The 16,575-nt window shown below is 51.3% G+C and overlaps 2 protein-coding genes and 1 pseudogene across 2 annotated transcripts; all 3 read right to left on the minus strand.

The window, feature by feature from the left end:
• Positions 1-695: 695 nt before the first annotated feature.
• On the minus strand, positions 696-1,661 carry LOC146752560 (olfactory receptor 14C36-like; annotated as a pseudogene).
• A 4,073-nt stretch (positions 1,662-5,734) lies between these two features.
• Positions 5,735-6,700, minus strand: LOC146752561 (olfactory receptor 14C36-like). The gene has a single exon (XM_085531767.1). The coding sequence runs from the start codon at positions 6,698-6,700 to the stop codon at positions 5,735-5,737; it is 966 nt and encodes a 321-aa protein (XP_085387893.1).
• A 5,006-nt stretch (positions 6,701-11,706) lies between these two features.
• On the minus strand, positions 11,707-16,289 carry LOC146752562 (olfactory receptor 14C36-like). The gene is made up of 4 exons (XM_085531768.1): positions 15,325-16,289; positions 14,580-14,839; positions 13,521-13,657; positions 11,707-12,180 (listed from the first exon to the last, which is right to left on the minus strand). The coding sequence occupies exons 1-4, from the start codon at positions 16,284-16,286 to the stop codon at positions 11,707-11,709; spliced, it is 1,833 nt and encodes a 610-aa protein (XP_085387894.1). The 5' UTR covers positions 16,287-16,289.
• Positions 16,290-16,575: the final 286 nt, after the last annotated feature.

Raw genomic sequence — 16,575 nt, forward strand, 5'->3', positions numbered from 1 at the left:
GAAGGCGCCATGGCTTGGAAGAACACCAAAACCACATCCAGTCAGTGAGAGAGCGAGCATCCCTTCCGTGACTTCTTTCCCTCTCCACAGACCATCCTGGAGGCAGTGATCATGTCTGTGTACAAAATGGAAGAAGCCCTGGAAGAAGCTTGGAAACTTCTGACATGATAACACACATCCAAGAACTTGTTGTGTGCAGGGAAATGAATTTCCTCACAGGAAATGAGGAGAAGGGACCTGACAACCAACGTGCAAACCAGCTGCTGCTGCTGGACTCTCAGAGGCACTGACACGTGATCCTGAAAACACAGACCCCGTCCAGGAGCCCAGGGATGGCCCATCAGCTGTTGTAGCCTGAAGCCATTGCACAGTTTGATGAACATCCGTGTGCTTCCTGCTGGACTGTGGGTTTCTGAGAACGTCTGACCAGTACAGGTCCTGAAACGTCTCACAAGAAGAACAGAGAGAGTGACGGCATTTCATTTATTCTGGTAAGGTTCACAGAGAGCCTTGTACATTATGTACAGTGTGTCTAGGCTACACTACAATGGTACAAGGTGAACAGGAATTGCTTTCAATAATGACTTAGTAGTGAAAAGATTACAGTATTTTTAAAGAAGAATAAGAATAAATTACACAGGTAAAATGGCACAAAACAAACAATAAAGGGCAGCTTGATTCAGTAAAGAGCTGCATTACAAGCCATGAATTCCAAAAGATGGGCAGTTCACTGCTTTGGAAAGAAATTTGGTCATCACTTTCCTCACTGCATCCTACACCTCCCTGTTCCTCATGCTGTAGATGAGCGGGTTCACTACTGGAGACACCACCGAGTACAGAAGTGCCAACATCAGGTCCATGGATGGGGAGGAGATGGAGTGGGGCTTCATGTAGGCAAAAATGGCAGTGCTGACAAATAGGGTGATGACAGCCAAGTGAGGGAGGCATGTGGAGAAGGCTTTGTGCCGTCCTTGCTCAGAGGGCATCCTCAGCACGGCCATGAAGATCTGCACATAAGACACAACTATGAAAACAAAGCACCCAAAGCCTAAACTGACACTAAAAATGAGAAAAACAACTTCCCTGATGTAGGAGGCTGAGCAGGAGAGCTTGAGGATCTGGGGGATTTCACAGAAAAACTGGTTCACAACATTCCCTTGGCAGAGAGGCAGTGAAAACGTACTGGCAGTATGCAGTAGGGAATTGATAACTCCAGTGCCCCAGGCAGCTGCTGCCATGGTGGCACAAGCTCTGCTGTCCAGGAGGGTCCCATAGTGCAGGGGCTTGCAGATGGCAACATAGCGGTCATAGGACATGATGGTGAGAAGGGAACACTCTGCTGAGAGGAAGAAGACAAAGAAAAAGAGCTGTGCAACACATCCTGCGTAGGAGATGGCCCTGGTGTCCCAGAGGGCATTGGCCATGGCTTTGGGGAGAGTGGTGGAGATGCATCCCAGGTCAAGGAGGGCCAGGTTGAAGAGGAAGAAGTACATGGGGGTGTGCAGGCACTGGTCGCAGGCTACGGCTGTGCTGATGAGGCCGTTGCCCAGGAGGGCAGCCAAGTAGATACCCAGCAAGAAACAGAACTGCAGGAGCTGCAGCTGCCGTGTGTCTCCCAACACCAGGAGGAGGAATTCACTGATGGAGCTTCTGTTGGACATCTTCTAGTTTTGGGCTTGGAGTCCTGCTCAGAGTGCAGAAGATAATGACAAGTCCAGACAATTCTCAGAGACACTCCTTCTGCTATACTGTAACTTTCCTTTGGAAAATGATCATTTAACTTCAGAACTTGAATTTATATTCATGAATATGAACCATACCTTCAAGAGTAGAATATTAGGAAAGTCTTACTTTCTTCTCATTTCCTAATCATATCCCATACTCCTGGATATTTTCCTCTTTATTGCAGCTGCTCTTAGAGACCACAGCCCAAGCATCTCTGCACTTGAAATCGTCTAAGACAAATCTGCCAGTTTGCAGGACATATGAACTACTAATGCCTGTAGAAAAAATCTAACTGAGTGACTGTCCACAAAATAACCAATGCATGGGGAGCTCCCGAAACTGGGGAGTCTCAGAGCTGTGTTCAAAGTTGAGAGCCCCTATTAGATTTGTGCGCCTAATCCTCTTCCCTTCACTCAGAACAGGAAGTGGAAAATCCTTGCCCTGGCTCTCCTCTTGCAAAGTACTCGTAAAAACACTCAGTTCTGCAGTGGAGCTGTGATCCCCCTGCCCCAGGTAGCAGTTGTGGCAGCACAAGCACTGCTGGGGGGCTTCTTCCCCCCACATGTCTCCCCATAACATGCTGGGCAGCTCCCCGGGCAGGCTGAGTGCTGAGCCTGGCAGGCAGCAGAGTCCCATACCCGGCTCACAGCCCCTGAGGCACAGTAGGGACCCTGCTCTGCAGGACAGCCCTGGGCACCTGCCTGCAGCCCCAGCTGCACAGCCTGCAGCTGTGCTGGGTATCACAAGCCTCAGGGCTGGGCTCTGGTGCTGCAGCATGGAAGCCCTCAGCTGGAGCAGAAATCTTTTTCCACAAGAAAGAAACATGCAGTGCCTGCAGCTGGATCAGCTATTGGATGTCTCAGTTTTAGTTAACCCTATAGGAACAACAGCTGCATGGTCTGCAGTGAGACTTACCATGTCATGGCATGAGAGCAACGCTCCTGTCGCGAGCTCACAGTCTGCTCACACTGTACTCATCCTCTCTCCCCTGTCTCTCTTCTCCTTCTGTTAGCTGCAGGATGTGCGGTGCACAAGAGCTGCTCCTGGGCACAGCTGTCTCTCTGCAGTGCTGCCCACTTGTATGAGCTCCCTGTGTCCCATGAGCCTTGCCCAGCTCAGCAGCAGAGGATGTCATTGTTATCCTTCCCACTCGCCTCCCCTGAGATGTCCCTGGGTCCTCGTGGCCAACAGCTCCTGAAAGACAACGGCATCATGACTGTACTTTGAAACCTGTTGAATTAAACACCAGATTTCAATTCCAGATATGTGTTGAGACCTCCCAGGGAGTGTTTGCTGAAGGGAAAAGGGCAAGGGAATCATAGAATCATAGAATCACTAAGGTTTTAAAAGACCTGTAAGATCACCCAGTCCAACCGTTCACCTGTTACCTACAGCTTCCACTAAACCATGTCCCTCAACACAAAATCCAATCCTTTCTTGAGCACCCCCAGGGTCGGTGACTCCACCACCTCCCTGGGCAGTCCATTCCAGTGCCTGACCACCCATTCTGAGAAGTAATATTTCCTACTGTCCAGCCAGAATCTCCCGTGCTGCAGCTTTAAGTCATTCCCTCTAATCCTATCGTAAATGACATGAGAGTCCGACCCCCAGCTCACTACAACCTCCCTTCGGGAAGTTACAGAGAGCAATAACGTCTCCCCTGAGCCTCTTATTCTCCAGGCTGAACATTCCCAGCCCCTTCAGCCTTTCCTCATATGACCCCTCACCAACTTTGTTGCCCTCCTTTGAACATGTTCAAGGGCCTAAGTGTCTTTCTTGCAGTGAGGGGCCCAAAATTTGACACTGGACTTGAGGTGCAGCCTCACCAGTGCTGAGTACAGGGGAACAATCACCTCTCTGCTCCTGCTGGCAACCCTGTTTCTGATGCAAGGCAGGATGCCGTTGACCTTCTTGGCCACCTGGGCACACTGTTGGCTCATGTTCAGCCGAGCATCAATCAATACCCACAGGTCCGTTTCCTCTACACAGTCTTCCAGCCACTTCACTCCAAGCCTGCATAGCGTCACCTGGAGTTGTTGTAGCTGAAAAGCAGGACGCGGCATTTGGTCTCAGTTAACCTCATTGAAGTGGCTTCAGCCCAGCTCTCCAGCCTGTCCAGATCCCTCAGTAGCGCCTTGCTAACTCCAGGCACATCCACACTCCCAGCCAATTTGGTGTAGTCTGCAAACTTACAAAGGATGCACTCAATGTCCTCATCCAGGTCATCAATAAAGATATTGTAGAGGACAGGCCCCAGCACAGACCCCTGGGGAACACCAGGTAGGCACACAGGTAGGCGTCCAGGCAGGTCTTGAATATCTCCAGAGAAGGAGACTACCCATGCCCTAGGGCAGCCTGTTCCTGTGCTCTATCACCCTCACTGGAAAGAAGTTCTTGCACACATTTGCGCAGAACTTCCTATGCTCCACTTTCTGTTTTTCCCCTTGTCTTGTCTTCACACACTGCTGAAAAGAGCCTGGTCTCCCCACTTTGGCCCCACACCTCAGATATGAGCACTGACATGAGAGCAACCCCCCGCACCTTTCCCCTGCCAGCAGAGCAGAGCAGAGCAGAGACACAGTCCTCGTGTATCATGTAGTGTTATTCTGCTTGCCAACAGAAGAGGCCAGTCTTTATCTTCCTTCTGTGGCATACTCCAGAGTTCAAGGCATTGCAAAGCTGTGGCACATCTACGTTCTTGTAATGATGACACTTTGGTATGATCTGGGCTTGCATTTCAATTGCATCTAAGTAAATCTAGGGTCATACCAGTTGATGGGAAGCTGGCAAATGTTGTCTCATTGTAAGAAAGAGCAAGAAAGATGACAGGGGCAATTATGGACCTGTCAGTCTCACTCCAGTTCTCTTTCATGTTTTTGCGGATGACTTGCATGCAGGACTAGAAGATGTTCTGAGCAAGTTTGCTTATGATACCAGATGAGCAGGTGCTGCTGCCTCCACTGTGGCTGGAGAGGACTTGCAGAGAGATGTGGACAAGTCAGAGAACTGGGTACCTGTTGGCACTAAGCACCAAGTGCATAAAGCTTAACAAGAACAAGTTCCTGATTGTGCACCTGGGTAGAGGCAACCCTGGACATAAACACAGACTCGATATGGGACACCGGTGAGCCATCTGACTGAATAGGATTGGGGGTCCTGGTCAACATCAAATTGAACGTGAGTCAGCAGGGTGCCCAGGCAGCCAGGAAGGCCAGCGGTCCCCTGTAGCGCATCAAGCAAGGTGTTGCCAGCTGGGTGAGGGAAAGGATCATCCCTCTCTGCTCTGCACTGCTGCAGCCTCACGTGGAGCACTGGCTGCACTTCTGGGCACCTCAGAACATGAAGGACATCAGACTATGGCAGTGTGTGGGAAGGAGGTCACAGGGACTGAGAGATCTCAAGTTCAGAGTTTCATTGGGATTGACTGCTTGTTCAGACAGGGTCCTTCTTACATTCCACATCCTGTGATGAAACACAGGTCACACATGGAACATGAACCTTACAGTGTCCTTGCACCCCATGCAGAGCTTGGGGATCTTCTGTCCCCATGTCTTTCATTTGACATCATACAGACCTCCATCCACTGCCCAGGAAGGGTCCTGAGCCAACATGAAGGACAGGATCTCCCTGCCACGAGTCTGTAAATCAGGACTTAGCCTGCCTGCTTCGTAAGGCTAAGGAGGGGTTTTTCAAAATCAGAGCCACCATGCCAGTGCCTTTGCCAGCCTGTAGTCATAGCTTCCAATTATCTTCTCTAACAAGTCCCTTGGGAAGCTTAGTTTGTAAAGGCCCTCAGTGGGCCATTAATACTCCAAGAAACGTCACTGTTACCTCTGACTCTGTCTTGTTGAGCACAGAATCACAGAATCACAGAATCACAGAATTGTAGGGGTTGGAAGGGACCTCTAGAGATCATCGAGAATAATAATAATATAATAAGAATAAATTACACAGATAAAATGGCACAGAACAAACAATAAAAGACAGCATGATTCAGTAAAGGGCTGCATTACAAGCCATGAATTCCAAAAGATGGGCAGTTCACTGCTTTTGAAACACATTTAGTCATCACTTTCCTCACTGCATCCTTGACCTCCCTGTTCCTCATGCTGTAGATGAGGGGGTTCACTGCTGGAGGCAACACTGAGTACAGAAGTGCCAACACCAGGTCCATGGATGGGGAGGAGACAGAGGAAGGCTTCAGGTAGGCAAAAAAGGCAGTGCTGAGAAAGACGGTGACCACGGCCAGGTGAGGGAGGCATGTGGAGAAGGCTTTGTACCGTCCTTGCTCAGAGGGCATCCTCAGCACGGCCATGAAGATCTGCACATAGGAAACCACAATGAAAACAAAGCACCCAAAGTACAAACTGACACTAAAGATGAGAAGCACAACTTCCCTGTGGTTGGAGCCTGAGCAGGAGAGATTGAGGATCTGGGGGATTTCACAGAAAAACTGGTTCACAACATTCCCTTGGCAGAGAGGCAGTGAGAATGTGCTGGCAGTGTGCAGTAGGGAATTGAGAACCCCAGTTCCCCAGGCAGCTGCTGCCATGGTGGCACAAGCTCTGCTGTCCATCAAGGTCCCGTAGTGCAGGGGCTTGCAGATGGCAACGTAGCGGTCATAGGACATGATGGTGAGATGGAAATACTCTGCTGAGATAAAGAAGACAAAGGAAAAGAGCTGTGCAGCACATCCTGTGTAGGAGATGGCCCTGGTGTCCCAGAGGGCATTGGCCATGGCTTTGGGGAGAGTGGTGGAGATGTAGCCCAGGTCGAGGAGGGCCAGGTTGAGGAGGAAGAAGTACATGGGGGTGTGCAGGTGCTGGTCACAGGCTACGGCTGTGCTGATGAGGCCGTTGCCCAGGAGGGCAGCGAGGTAGATGCCCAGCAAGAGCCAGAAGTGCAGGAGCTGCAGCTGCCGTGTGTTTCCCAGTGGCAGGAGGAGGAACTCGCTGAGGGAGCTGCTGTTGGACATCTGCTGTTCTGGGCTTGGAGTCCTGCTCAGGGTGCAGAAGATAATGACAAGTTCAGACGATTCTCAGAGACACTCCTTCTGCTATGCTACAAAATTTTCCATTCCCTCTCAAAAATGATCATTTAACACCATAACTTGAATTTATTTCCATGAACTTCACCGTCCCTTAAGGAGAAGGAGATTAGGGAACTCTTTCTCTCTTCTCATTTCCTAATCATATCCCAGCCTTCTGTATATTTTCCTCTTTACTCCAGCTACTCTTCGAGACCCCAGACCCTCTGCACTTCAATTTGTCTTTGAGAAATCTGCCTGTTTGCAGGAAAAGTGAACTATTAATGTTTGCAGAAAACAAAGAAACTATAACCTAAGCTGATTATATCCTTTTAACTAGATGAGGCTGAAAGCACAACTTGTGTGACTGTTTACAAAACAGCTAATTGACTGTAAAAATACTGGGGAGTCTCCAAGCTTTGTTCAGAGTTGACAGCCCCTTTTATATTTCTGCCTCCAATCTTCCCTTCCCACTGAAAAGGAAATTAAATTTCCATGCCTTGGCTCTCCTCTTGCAAAGTACCCTTACAGACACTCAGTTCTGCAGTGGAGCTGTGATCCCCCTGCCCCAGGCAGCAGCTGTGGCAGCACAAGCCCTGCTGGGAGGCTCCTTCTCCCCACACATCTCCCTGCAGCGCCCTGGGCAGCTCCCCGGGCAGGCTGAGTGCTGAGCCTGGCAGGCAGCAGAGTCCCATACCCGGCACACAGCCCCTGTGGCACAGCAGGCACCCTGCTCTGCAGGACAGCCCTGGGCACCCGCCTGCAGCCCCTGCTGCACAGCCTGCAGCCGTGCTGGGAAACGCAGCTCTCAGAGCTGGGCTCTGATGCTGCAGCACAGAACCCCTCAGCTGGAGCAGAAGGCTTTTTCCACAGTAAAGAAACATGCAGTGCCTTAAGACAGATCTGCTATGGGATGTGTCAGACTTACTCATCCCTGTATTAAATGTAGCTGCATGGCTTGATGTGAGACTTACCATTTCATGGCATGCGATCAGTGCTCCTCCAGTAAGCTCTTAGCTTGCTCCCTCCTAAAGCATCCTGTAAGCTGTCTCTCCGTTCACTTTTATCCTCATATCACCTGCAGATCATGCTCCAGCCCTGCTGTGCTGTGCACAAGAGTGGCTCCTGGGCACAGCTGTCTCTCTGCAGCGCTCCCCACTTTTATGAGCTCTGTGTTTCCCAAGAGGCAAGCTCAGCTCATCAGCAGAGGATGTCATTGTTATCCTTCCCACTCGTCTCCAAAGAGATGTCTCTGGGTCTTCATGGACAACAGCTGAAAGACAATGGCATCATGACTGTACTTGAAATTCCAGACATACGGTGAGTCCTTCCAGAGGTTGTTTAAAGAAACTAAAAGGGCACACAGACAAGGACAGGGAGGATTGGACTTTCCCTGTGAAGGGCAGTGATCCAGCTGAGGCTGGATCCCTCTCATCTGTAGAGGGAAACCCTGGGGCTGAAATGGGATTCAGCTCCCCATGGACCCACAGGAGCTGGGATTCCTCTGATTCAGTTCAGATGTGCACAAGGAGTTGCCTGTGTGTGAGCTCCTGCTCTGAGTCTTCAGTCCTTCAGCAGGGAGGCAGTTGCTCACACACACGTACACTGGGTGATGCCCAAGGTGCCTGGGGTGCACTTGGAAGTGTACCAGGGCTTGTAAACAGTTTTCATGGAGTTATCTAGATCAATCTATGTCCATGATAAGGGGAGGCAGTAGGCCTTTGGGCCCCCCACCCCTGACAAATGGGAAGGTCAAAAGGGAAAGGGGTTGGGAGATGGGAACTGGGCTCAAGGTGCCCACACCAACATGTCCAGCAGCTAAGGGGCTTGTGCGGGAGGAACGGGGAGGTTGTGGGACGGCCTGTTCATGGCTGAGGCACTGGGGACTGGAGGAGCGCAAGGCAGGGGGAGCTGACAGCACCACAGTACCTGCACTGAGCAGCTGGCCAGGTCCTGGTGGGCCACGTGCGGCCTGAGCAAGGCTGACAGGGCTGCCCAGACCAGGGAGAAACCTATGGCTCACCTTGAATTCAACTTTTCTGAACGTCTCCTTCCCACAGAGCTTCTCAAGGATGTTGTAGTAGTATTTCAGTTCAAAGTTCATTCCTTGACAGAGGAGCACTCCAGTGTCCTTCGGGACAAAGGCAACATTCTCCTCATCCTGCAGGCAGCTGGAAAGGAGGGTCACAGTTTTTTGGACGCAGGCCTTCCCTCTCTGCCAGCTCACAGAGACAACAGCAGCCACCTTGCAGTATTTCAGGGGCTCCACCTCCTTAAGGGCTGAAAAATAGGAGGATCGGAGTTGATCCTACATTCACTTTTCCACAGGTGCTTCCCTAGAACTGATACTTGCAGCCATCTCCCAGCCGGCACCCTTCCTTGGGGGGGGAGGTCTTGTTCTGAGAAGGGAGGGGGTGGCTTTCTTTGCCCTGTCCATGAAGCCAGCAAGGCTTTAATCCCCCTCCTACCTGGCAGGGATTCCTTGTCAGACTGGAGGTGGTGCATGGCTCTGCGGTTCCTGGCCAGCTGAAACGCGGGCCTGCACAGAGTCATTGTCTCATCGTCAGAACTGATGTCTTCAGAGATGATGTCAAATGAGCCCAAGGTTGGAGTCCGGACACCCTGCAGGTGGAAGAAAAAGCACGGGCTACAGGGTTACGGGCTGGCTGCAGGAAGAGCTGAAGATGGTCCTGTGCAGGGACAGAGCAAATGGGATCCTGGGCTCCATCAGGAGAGGGGTGGTCAGCAGGGATAGGGAGGTGATCGTCCCTCTCTACTCTGCTCTTGTGAGGCCCCATCTGGAGTACTGTGTCCAGGTGCTGAGCCCTCAGTACAAAAAAGATATGGAGATTTTGGAAAGGGTCCAGAGGAGGGCCACAAAGATGATCAGGGGGCTGGAGCACCTCCCCTATGAGGACAGGCTGAGGGAGTTGGGTTTGTTCAGCCTGGAGAAGAGAAGGTTGCGGGGTGACCTCATTGCAGCCTTTCAGTACCTGAAGGGAACTTACTCCCAGGAAGGGAGTAAACTCTTCGAAAGGGCTGATAATAGCAGGACACGGGGAAATGGTTTTAAGTTGAAGGAGGGAAGATTTAGGTTGGATGTTAGGGGAAAGTTCTTTACTAGAAGAGTGGTTAGGTCCTGGAACAGGCTGCCCAGTGAGGTTGTGGATGCCCTGTCCTTGGAGGTGTTCAAGGCCAGGTTGGACGGGGCCCTGGGCAACCTGATCTAGTAAAGGTGTATGTTTGGTGGTCCTGCTAGGCAGGGGGGTTGGAATTACATGATCCTTGAGGTCCCTTCCAACCCGGGTAATTCTGTGATTCTGTGATTCTGTGAGCTCAGGAGCCCCCACCTGCTGTTCAGAGGCACAAGGCAGGGCAGCGGAGAGGCTTTGGGAAGGAGCCGTGCAGCCTCCTCCCTCCCCTTGACCTCCCAAATGCAGCACAGCAGTCAGGGCGGAAGCAGTCTGATGGAACCCAGAGGCTTCCTGAGGCTGTGCTCAGCCTGAGCTGCAACCCTGCCTAGCACAAGCATTCCTGCATTTGCAGGGAGCCCATGGGATGCACAGCAGGGAAATGTGGGCTGAGTCTCCTGTTGTGCGTGCAGGGGAAGACTCAGAGGAACTGTAGGCTGACCTGGACAGGGAGAGGAGAAACCCGACAGCCAACACACCTTGTGCACCAGCAGCTGCTCTCATACGTAGGTGGCCACCGCATCCCAGATGGCAACTGGCTCCAGAGGGCAGAGGAAAAGCAGGTCACACTGCATCTGCCACTTCCCAGTGGTCAGACTGCCTTGGGCCGGGTGTTGCCACGTGCTTCCATGGTTCAACCACACTCTGCCCTAAAGTCTAGTGTTGTTCTCTGCCAGGACCAAAGCCACCATAACTCGGAATGATAGATGGCAAAATGGCATTTACTGGGGGTAGTTAGCACCTTATATACATTAATCTGTCTACGCCCCCTTGAGAGCATGATTGAAATATGCACCCAAAATACATCACAGGGCAGGGGACAGAACAGGGGAGGTACTGCGACGTCACATCCCAAATCCTTGCTAACGCCTACAACACACGGGAGGGAGGTGGATGATAGAATGTGTCGTCTCCATCCCCATCCCCGTATACATGTAGACAGCCCCGAGGTGGTCCCCATGCTGGGCCTCTCCTGCTGAGCACCAAGATGGGCTGCAGCACCACTCCTGTGCTAGCTGTGGACCCGCGTACCTTTGGTGTTAGTGTCCATCAGCTGGAGGCACACCCCGCTGCAGGGCTGTCCTTGCTCCATGTGTTCTGCCTTGTTCTGGCGGGTTGCTCCTTCTTGGCACCAGCCATGCTGGAGCTCATCCCTTCAGATGCATCTGCTCTGTGCCAGATGCTCCTTCAGGATGCAGGACCCACTGTCGTGCTCCGCCTTCACCCCCTCCAGGGTGGCCATGAATCAGATTTCGCCATGGCAATGCGGTGACAATGTGGCCAGTGCTGGCAGCTGCCCATAATTACACTGGCACAGCAGCCTGCTGCCCGCCATGACACAGCAGGAGCCCAGTTCTGCCCCTTGGTGGTTGCCACTGCCCATTCCTGGACCCCTCCTGTGCCAGCAGCACCACACCAGAGGTTGTGGCGCTGGGCCCTGTGGGCAGGCTGGCCTCGCCATGAGATGCTGAGCCCACCGGCATCTGAGGCTATTCTTGTGCTGGCCTGAGCTTCTCGCTCCTAGACGTCTGTCATCTGGTGACTTGGAGCTCGGTGGCTGCAGCGCTCATTTACTCCCTTTGGACACCGAGGGCAGGCTGGACTTTGAGCTCACTGAAGACTATGGGGTGGGTTTCAGTGCCTTGACTCGGCCCAGGTCTCCTGCTTGGCCTTGGGTTCCGCCTCAGCTTTGGGTTTGGCTGGATGCTGTTCAGGCAGAAGACAGCTTCTCGAGGAAGTCGTAATTGAACTTCCTTTCGAAGGTCAGACCATCAATGAGAAGCACTCCAACATCCTCTGGACCACAGCGATGTTCTCCCCATTCTGCAGGCAGCCGGAGAGCAGCGATACGGTGCTTTGGATGCACGTCTGTGCTCTTTGCCAGCTCACAGAAGCAGCTGCAGCCACCTGGCTGCACTTCAGGGGCTCCACTTTCCTGTGGGCTGAGAAAATACCAGGGACATTGCTGATGATACACTTGCTGTAGAACTGCTTCAAAGGGACATCATCCAGAACGGCCCCGCGTTTGGATGGGCTACTCAGAGGGGGAGGTCTGCATCTGAGAAGGGAGGTGGTGGCCCTGTTTGCCCCGTCCACAAAGCCAGCAGAGCTTGAATCCCCCCTCCTACCTGGCAGGGACTCCCTGCGGGACTTGAGGTGGTGCATAGTGATGAGGTTTCTGGCCAGGTGAAACACAGGCCAGCACAGGGTCATGCTCATGTCCTCTGTCCTGATCTCCTTGGAGATGATGTCAAAGAAGCCGAAGGTGGGAATCCAGACCCCCTGCGAGTGGAAGAGAAAGGAAAGTCAGAAGCGTTACAGGCTGGGATGAAGGCTCATTGTCTTCCTCACGAAGGCTCTTAGGCTTCGTCGCTATAAACTTTCAACCCTGAATGAGGGGAACCCCCAAACTGGTTCCAGCTGCCCTGTGGACATCTCATCACCCCACTGTTTTTGGGCTGTTCCACCCTTATCTTTATGGCCTTCATCCCCCTTGTTATTCCACACCCAGTGTCTGCACTCCCCATTCTTCTAACAACTTTGACATAAACAGTCTTTTTACTTCCCCTGCCCAGTTTCTATGACAATTTCTTTCTCACTCTCACTCTTCTATTCCCCTCTTTCCTTTCATCTACCAGGACTTCCACATGCTGGATCATTTGATTCTTTCTTGATATGTCCTGAAATAAGCCTCGCTCTCCACCTTTTCTCTTAGCTCATGCCTCTCCCATACCTCATGTTCTCTTTTGGTATTTTGATACTGGCTCCACACAGTTCTCACTATGCCAGGTGGGACTTTGAGCTCTCCCATCTCCCCACAGCCACCCAAAACCTTGACCCAAACAGCACTTGCTCATTCTATGACTTCCATTTTGATACTCGTGCCCATTAACAAGAGTGCTATTACTTCCCTTCATAGCGGCCACTGTTTCATATGGCACCTGCCCCTCAGGAAATGGACTCCCTTTGACCGCTTTTATATCTGTACTGAGCAGATGAATTTAGTGACAGGATCCCAGATCACGGTTCTTCCGACCCTTTCTTTGGTAATCGTGTACAGACGCAGCAATCAGAGAAGTATCATGGTTTAGAAAAGCTGCCGATTACATGGAAAATCAAATTAGTGACTGACTCATCATTTCTTTATCAGTTTAACTTTCCATGGAGCACTTTCCTTGACAGACCAAGTAGTTCCTCAGCATATTGGAATCATCTCCTGTCAAAATACTTTCGTGACGCGTGAGTACCTTTATAGTTCTACAAGGGAAACCTCTGGCCACTATGAAAAGGTACCAACATACAGCGACACCCCCCTTTTCTTGGCAGTTCTGAGAACTCAATTTGCCACTGTTGCCCTGGAAGGTTCCCTTTCCCATTAGACCCACTTGTGCCCTGTTCCTGGTACTGGGATCGTATTTTGTAGGGTCCGTTTGCCCAATATATCCTCATACCTTCCCTTAGAACCAATCTTATAACTCAGATACAAACACAAATGCTGGTGGAGAAACAGAGCTAAGCACAGCCTGAATCGCAGCTACATTGCACTATGAAAAGGCTGAGATGCACCACATCCTCACCTGATGGCTTGTTTGAAGGGGAGGTTCAGCAGCCGCTCCACTATTCAGCAAGTTCTCCAGAAACCTCCTTCTTTCTTCCTGAGCAGCAGACTGGACGCTAAAACCTTCTCCAAAGTCATTATTAAACAGCACCTGGACTTGAAGCCCCAGGAGAAAACACAGTTCAGATCCAAGACCACAAAACAGTCATATTCTAGTCCAATACAATTCCAATTCTGATATAAATTTCAGGACTAGCATTTCACCCACCATGTTATGGAAGGGGAACAGGGAGGGGAAAGGAAAGGGGAAAGCGAGGGAGAGCCTTCTAGCCCCACATGCCCCTATAACCCACTCTATAGCCCCATATCACCCTATAGCCCCATACATCCCCAAAAGCCATGCATGCCACTAGAATCCTCCTACTGCCCACCCACAGCCCCCTAGAGACACATATCCTCCATAATCCTCCTATAGCCCACCCAGAGCACCCTATGGAACTCTTGTAGAACCTCCCCCACAGGCCTACATAACACTGCAGCCCCTAAGCTCCCTAGAGCTCTATGATCCCCTGTAGACCCCTCAGCCCAGCATAAGCCCTGTATTCCCTCCGCAGTCATCTATATTCTCCCCAGAGTCCCCACTGTCCCATATACCCCTATACCACATCAAAGTCCCTGACAACTTTCTATAACTCCATACCCCTCCTATGGCCACTAGGAAGCTCCCCATAGCCTCACATACACCTACATCTACCCCTGCAGTCCCCCTAGCACCTGACAGCCCCATATCCTCCTAGAAACCCCACACAGCCTAATATCCCTCTATAGCCCCCCAAATGCTCCATATAGCCCACATCTCTCCCGATAGCCCCTCCACTCCTCCACATCCCTCTACATTCCCACAACAGCTATCTACAACCCATATCCCCCTACAGCCCCCGCGTTCTTCTCACAGCCACCCATTCCTTATCCCTTGGTATCCCCCCTCAGCCCACTACAACCACATATATCCCACTCTTCACCCCTAGATCCATCCCACTGCCACCCACAGCCCCATACTACCCTGTTCCCTCTCTACAGCTGCCGTGTGGCTTCAGCAGAATGAGGGGAGAGCCGGGCAGCCCCGAGAAGGAAGATGGCTGCCACTCGCACGTGCGGAGGCTCAGCCAATTGGAGTTGGCAGCACTGCTGCTGAGCAATGAGATGGCGACATGGGTCCAGAACTGCCTCTGACCAATGAGCGGCTGAGGACAGGGCAGAGCTGCCACTTGCCAATGAGAGATCTGTGGAGATTTCTCTCTCCACAGACCATCCTGGAGGCAGTGACCACATACACGTCTGTGTAGAAATTGGAAGAAGCCCTGGAGGAAGCTTGGGAACTTCTGACATGATAACACACATCCAAGAACTTGTTGTGTGCAGGGTCTCACAGGGAATGAGGAAGAGGGGACCTGACAACCAACGTTTAAACCAGCTGCTGCTGCTGGCCACTGCTGCTGATGAACAGCTCTCTGCTTCCAGCTGGACTGTGGGTTTCTGAAAACATCTGACCCCGACAGCTCCTGAAATGTCTCACAAGAAGGTTGACAGACAGAGTGACTGCATGACATTTATTATGTTATGGTTCACAGAGAGCCTGTTTTACTATATACAGCATGTCTGGGCTAAACTACAAAGGTACAAGGTGAACAGCAATTGATTTCAATAATGACATTGTAGTGAAAAAAAATACAATATTTTTTAAAATAATACAAATAAATTACTCATGTAAAATAGCAGAAAATAACAAGAAAAGAGCTTGGTTCAGTAAAAAGCTGCCTTACAAGCCATGAATTCCAAAAAATGGGCAGTTCACTGCTTTTGAAAGACATTTGTTCATCACTTTCCTCACTGCATCCTTGACCTCCTTGTTCCTCAAGCTGTAGATGAGGGGGTTCGCTGCTGGAGGAACCACTGAGTACAGAAGTGCCAACACCAGGTCCATGGATAGGGAGGAGACAGCGGAAGGCTTCAGGTAGGCAAAACAGGCAGTGCTGAGAAAGACGGAGACCACGGCCAGGTGAGGAAGGCACGTGGAGAAGGCTTTGTGACTTCCCTGCTCAGAGGGCATCCTGAGCACAGCCATGAAGATCTGCACATAGGAAACCACAATGAAAACAAAGCACCCAAAGAATAAACTGACACTAAAAATGAGAAGCACAACTTCCCTGAGGTAGGAGTCTGAGCAGGAGAGCTTGAGGATCTGAGGGATTTCACAGAAAAACTGGTTCACAACATTCCCTTGGCAGAGAGGCAGAGAAAATGTGCTGGCAGTGTGCAGCAGGAAATCGAGAACCCCAGTTCCCCAGGCAGCTGCTGCCATGGTGGCACAAGCTCTGCTGTCCATCAAGGTCCCGTAGTGCAGGGGCTTGCAGATGGCAACGTATCTGTCATAGGACATGATGGTGAGATGGAAATACTCTGCTGAGATAAAGAAGACAAAGAAAAAGAGCTGTGCAGCACATCCTGCGTAGGAGATGGCCCTGGTGTCCCAGAGGGCGTTGGCCATGGCTTTGGGGAGAGTGGTGGAGATGCTGCCCAGGTCGAGGATGGCCAGGTTGAGGAGGAAGAAGTACATGGGTGTGTGCAGGCGCTGGTCAGAAGCAATGGCTGTGCTGATGAGGACATTGCCCAGGAGTGCAGCCAGGTAGATACTCAGCAAGAGCCAGAAGTGCAGGAGCTGCAGCTGCCGTGTGATTCCCAGCGGCAGGAGGAGGAACTCGCTGAGGGAGCTGCTGTTGGGCATCTGCTGTTCTGGGCTTGGAGTCCTGTTCAGGGTGCAGAAGATACTGACAAGTTCAGACAATTCTCAGAGACACTCCTTCTGCTATGCTACAAAATTTTTCATTCCCTCTCAAAAATGATCATTTAACACCATAACATGAATTTCTTTCCATGAACTTCACCGTCCCTTAAGGAGAAGAAGATTAGGGAACTCTTTCTCTCTTCTCATTTCCTAATCATACCCCAGCCTTCTGGATATTTTCCTCTTTACTCCAGCTACTCTTCTAGACACCAGCCGCTCTGCACTTCAA

The sequence above is a fragment of the Coturnix japonica genome, unplaced genomic scaffold (genome assembly GCF_054131305.1).
Source record: "Coturnix japonica strain WE unplaced genomic scaffold, WE-NBRP24 Scf044, whole genome shotgun sequence".
Classification (NCBI taxonomy): Eukaryota; Metazoa; Chordata; class Aves; order Galliformes; family Phasianidae; genus Coturnix; species Coturnix japonica.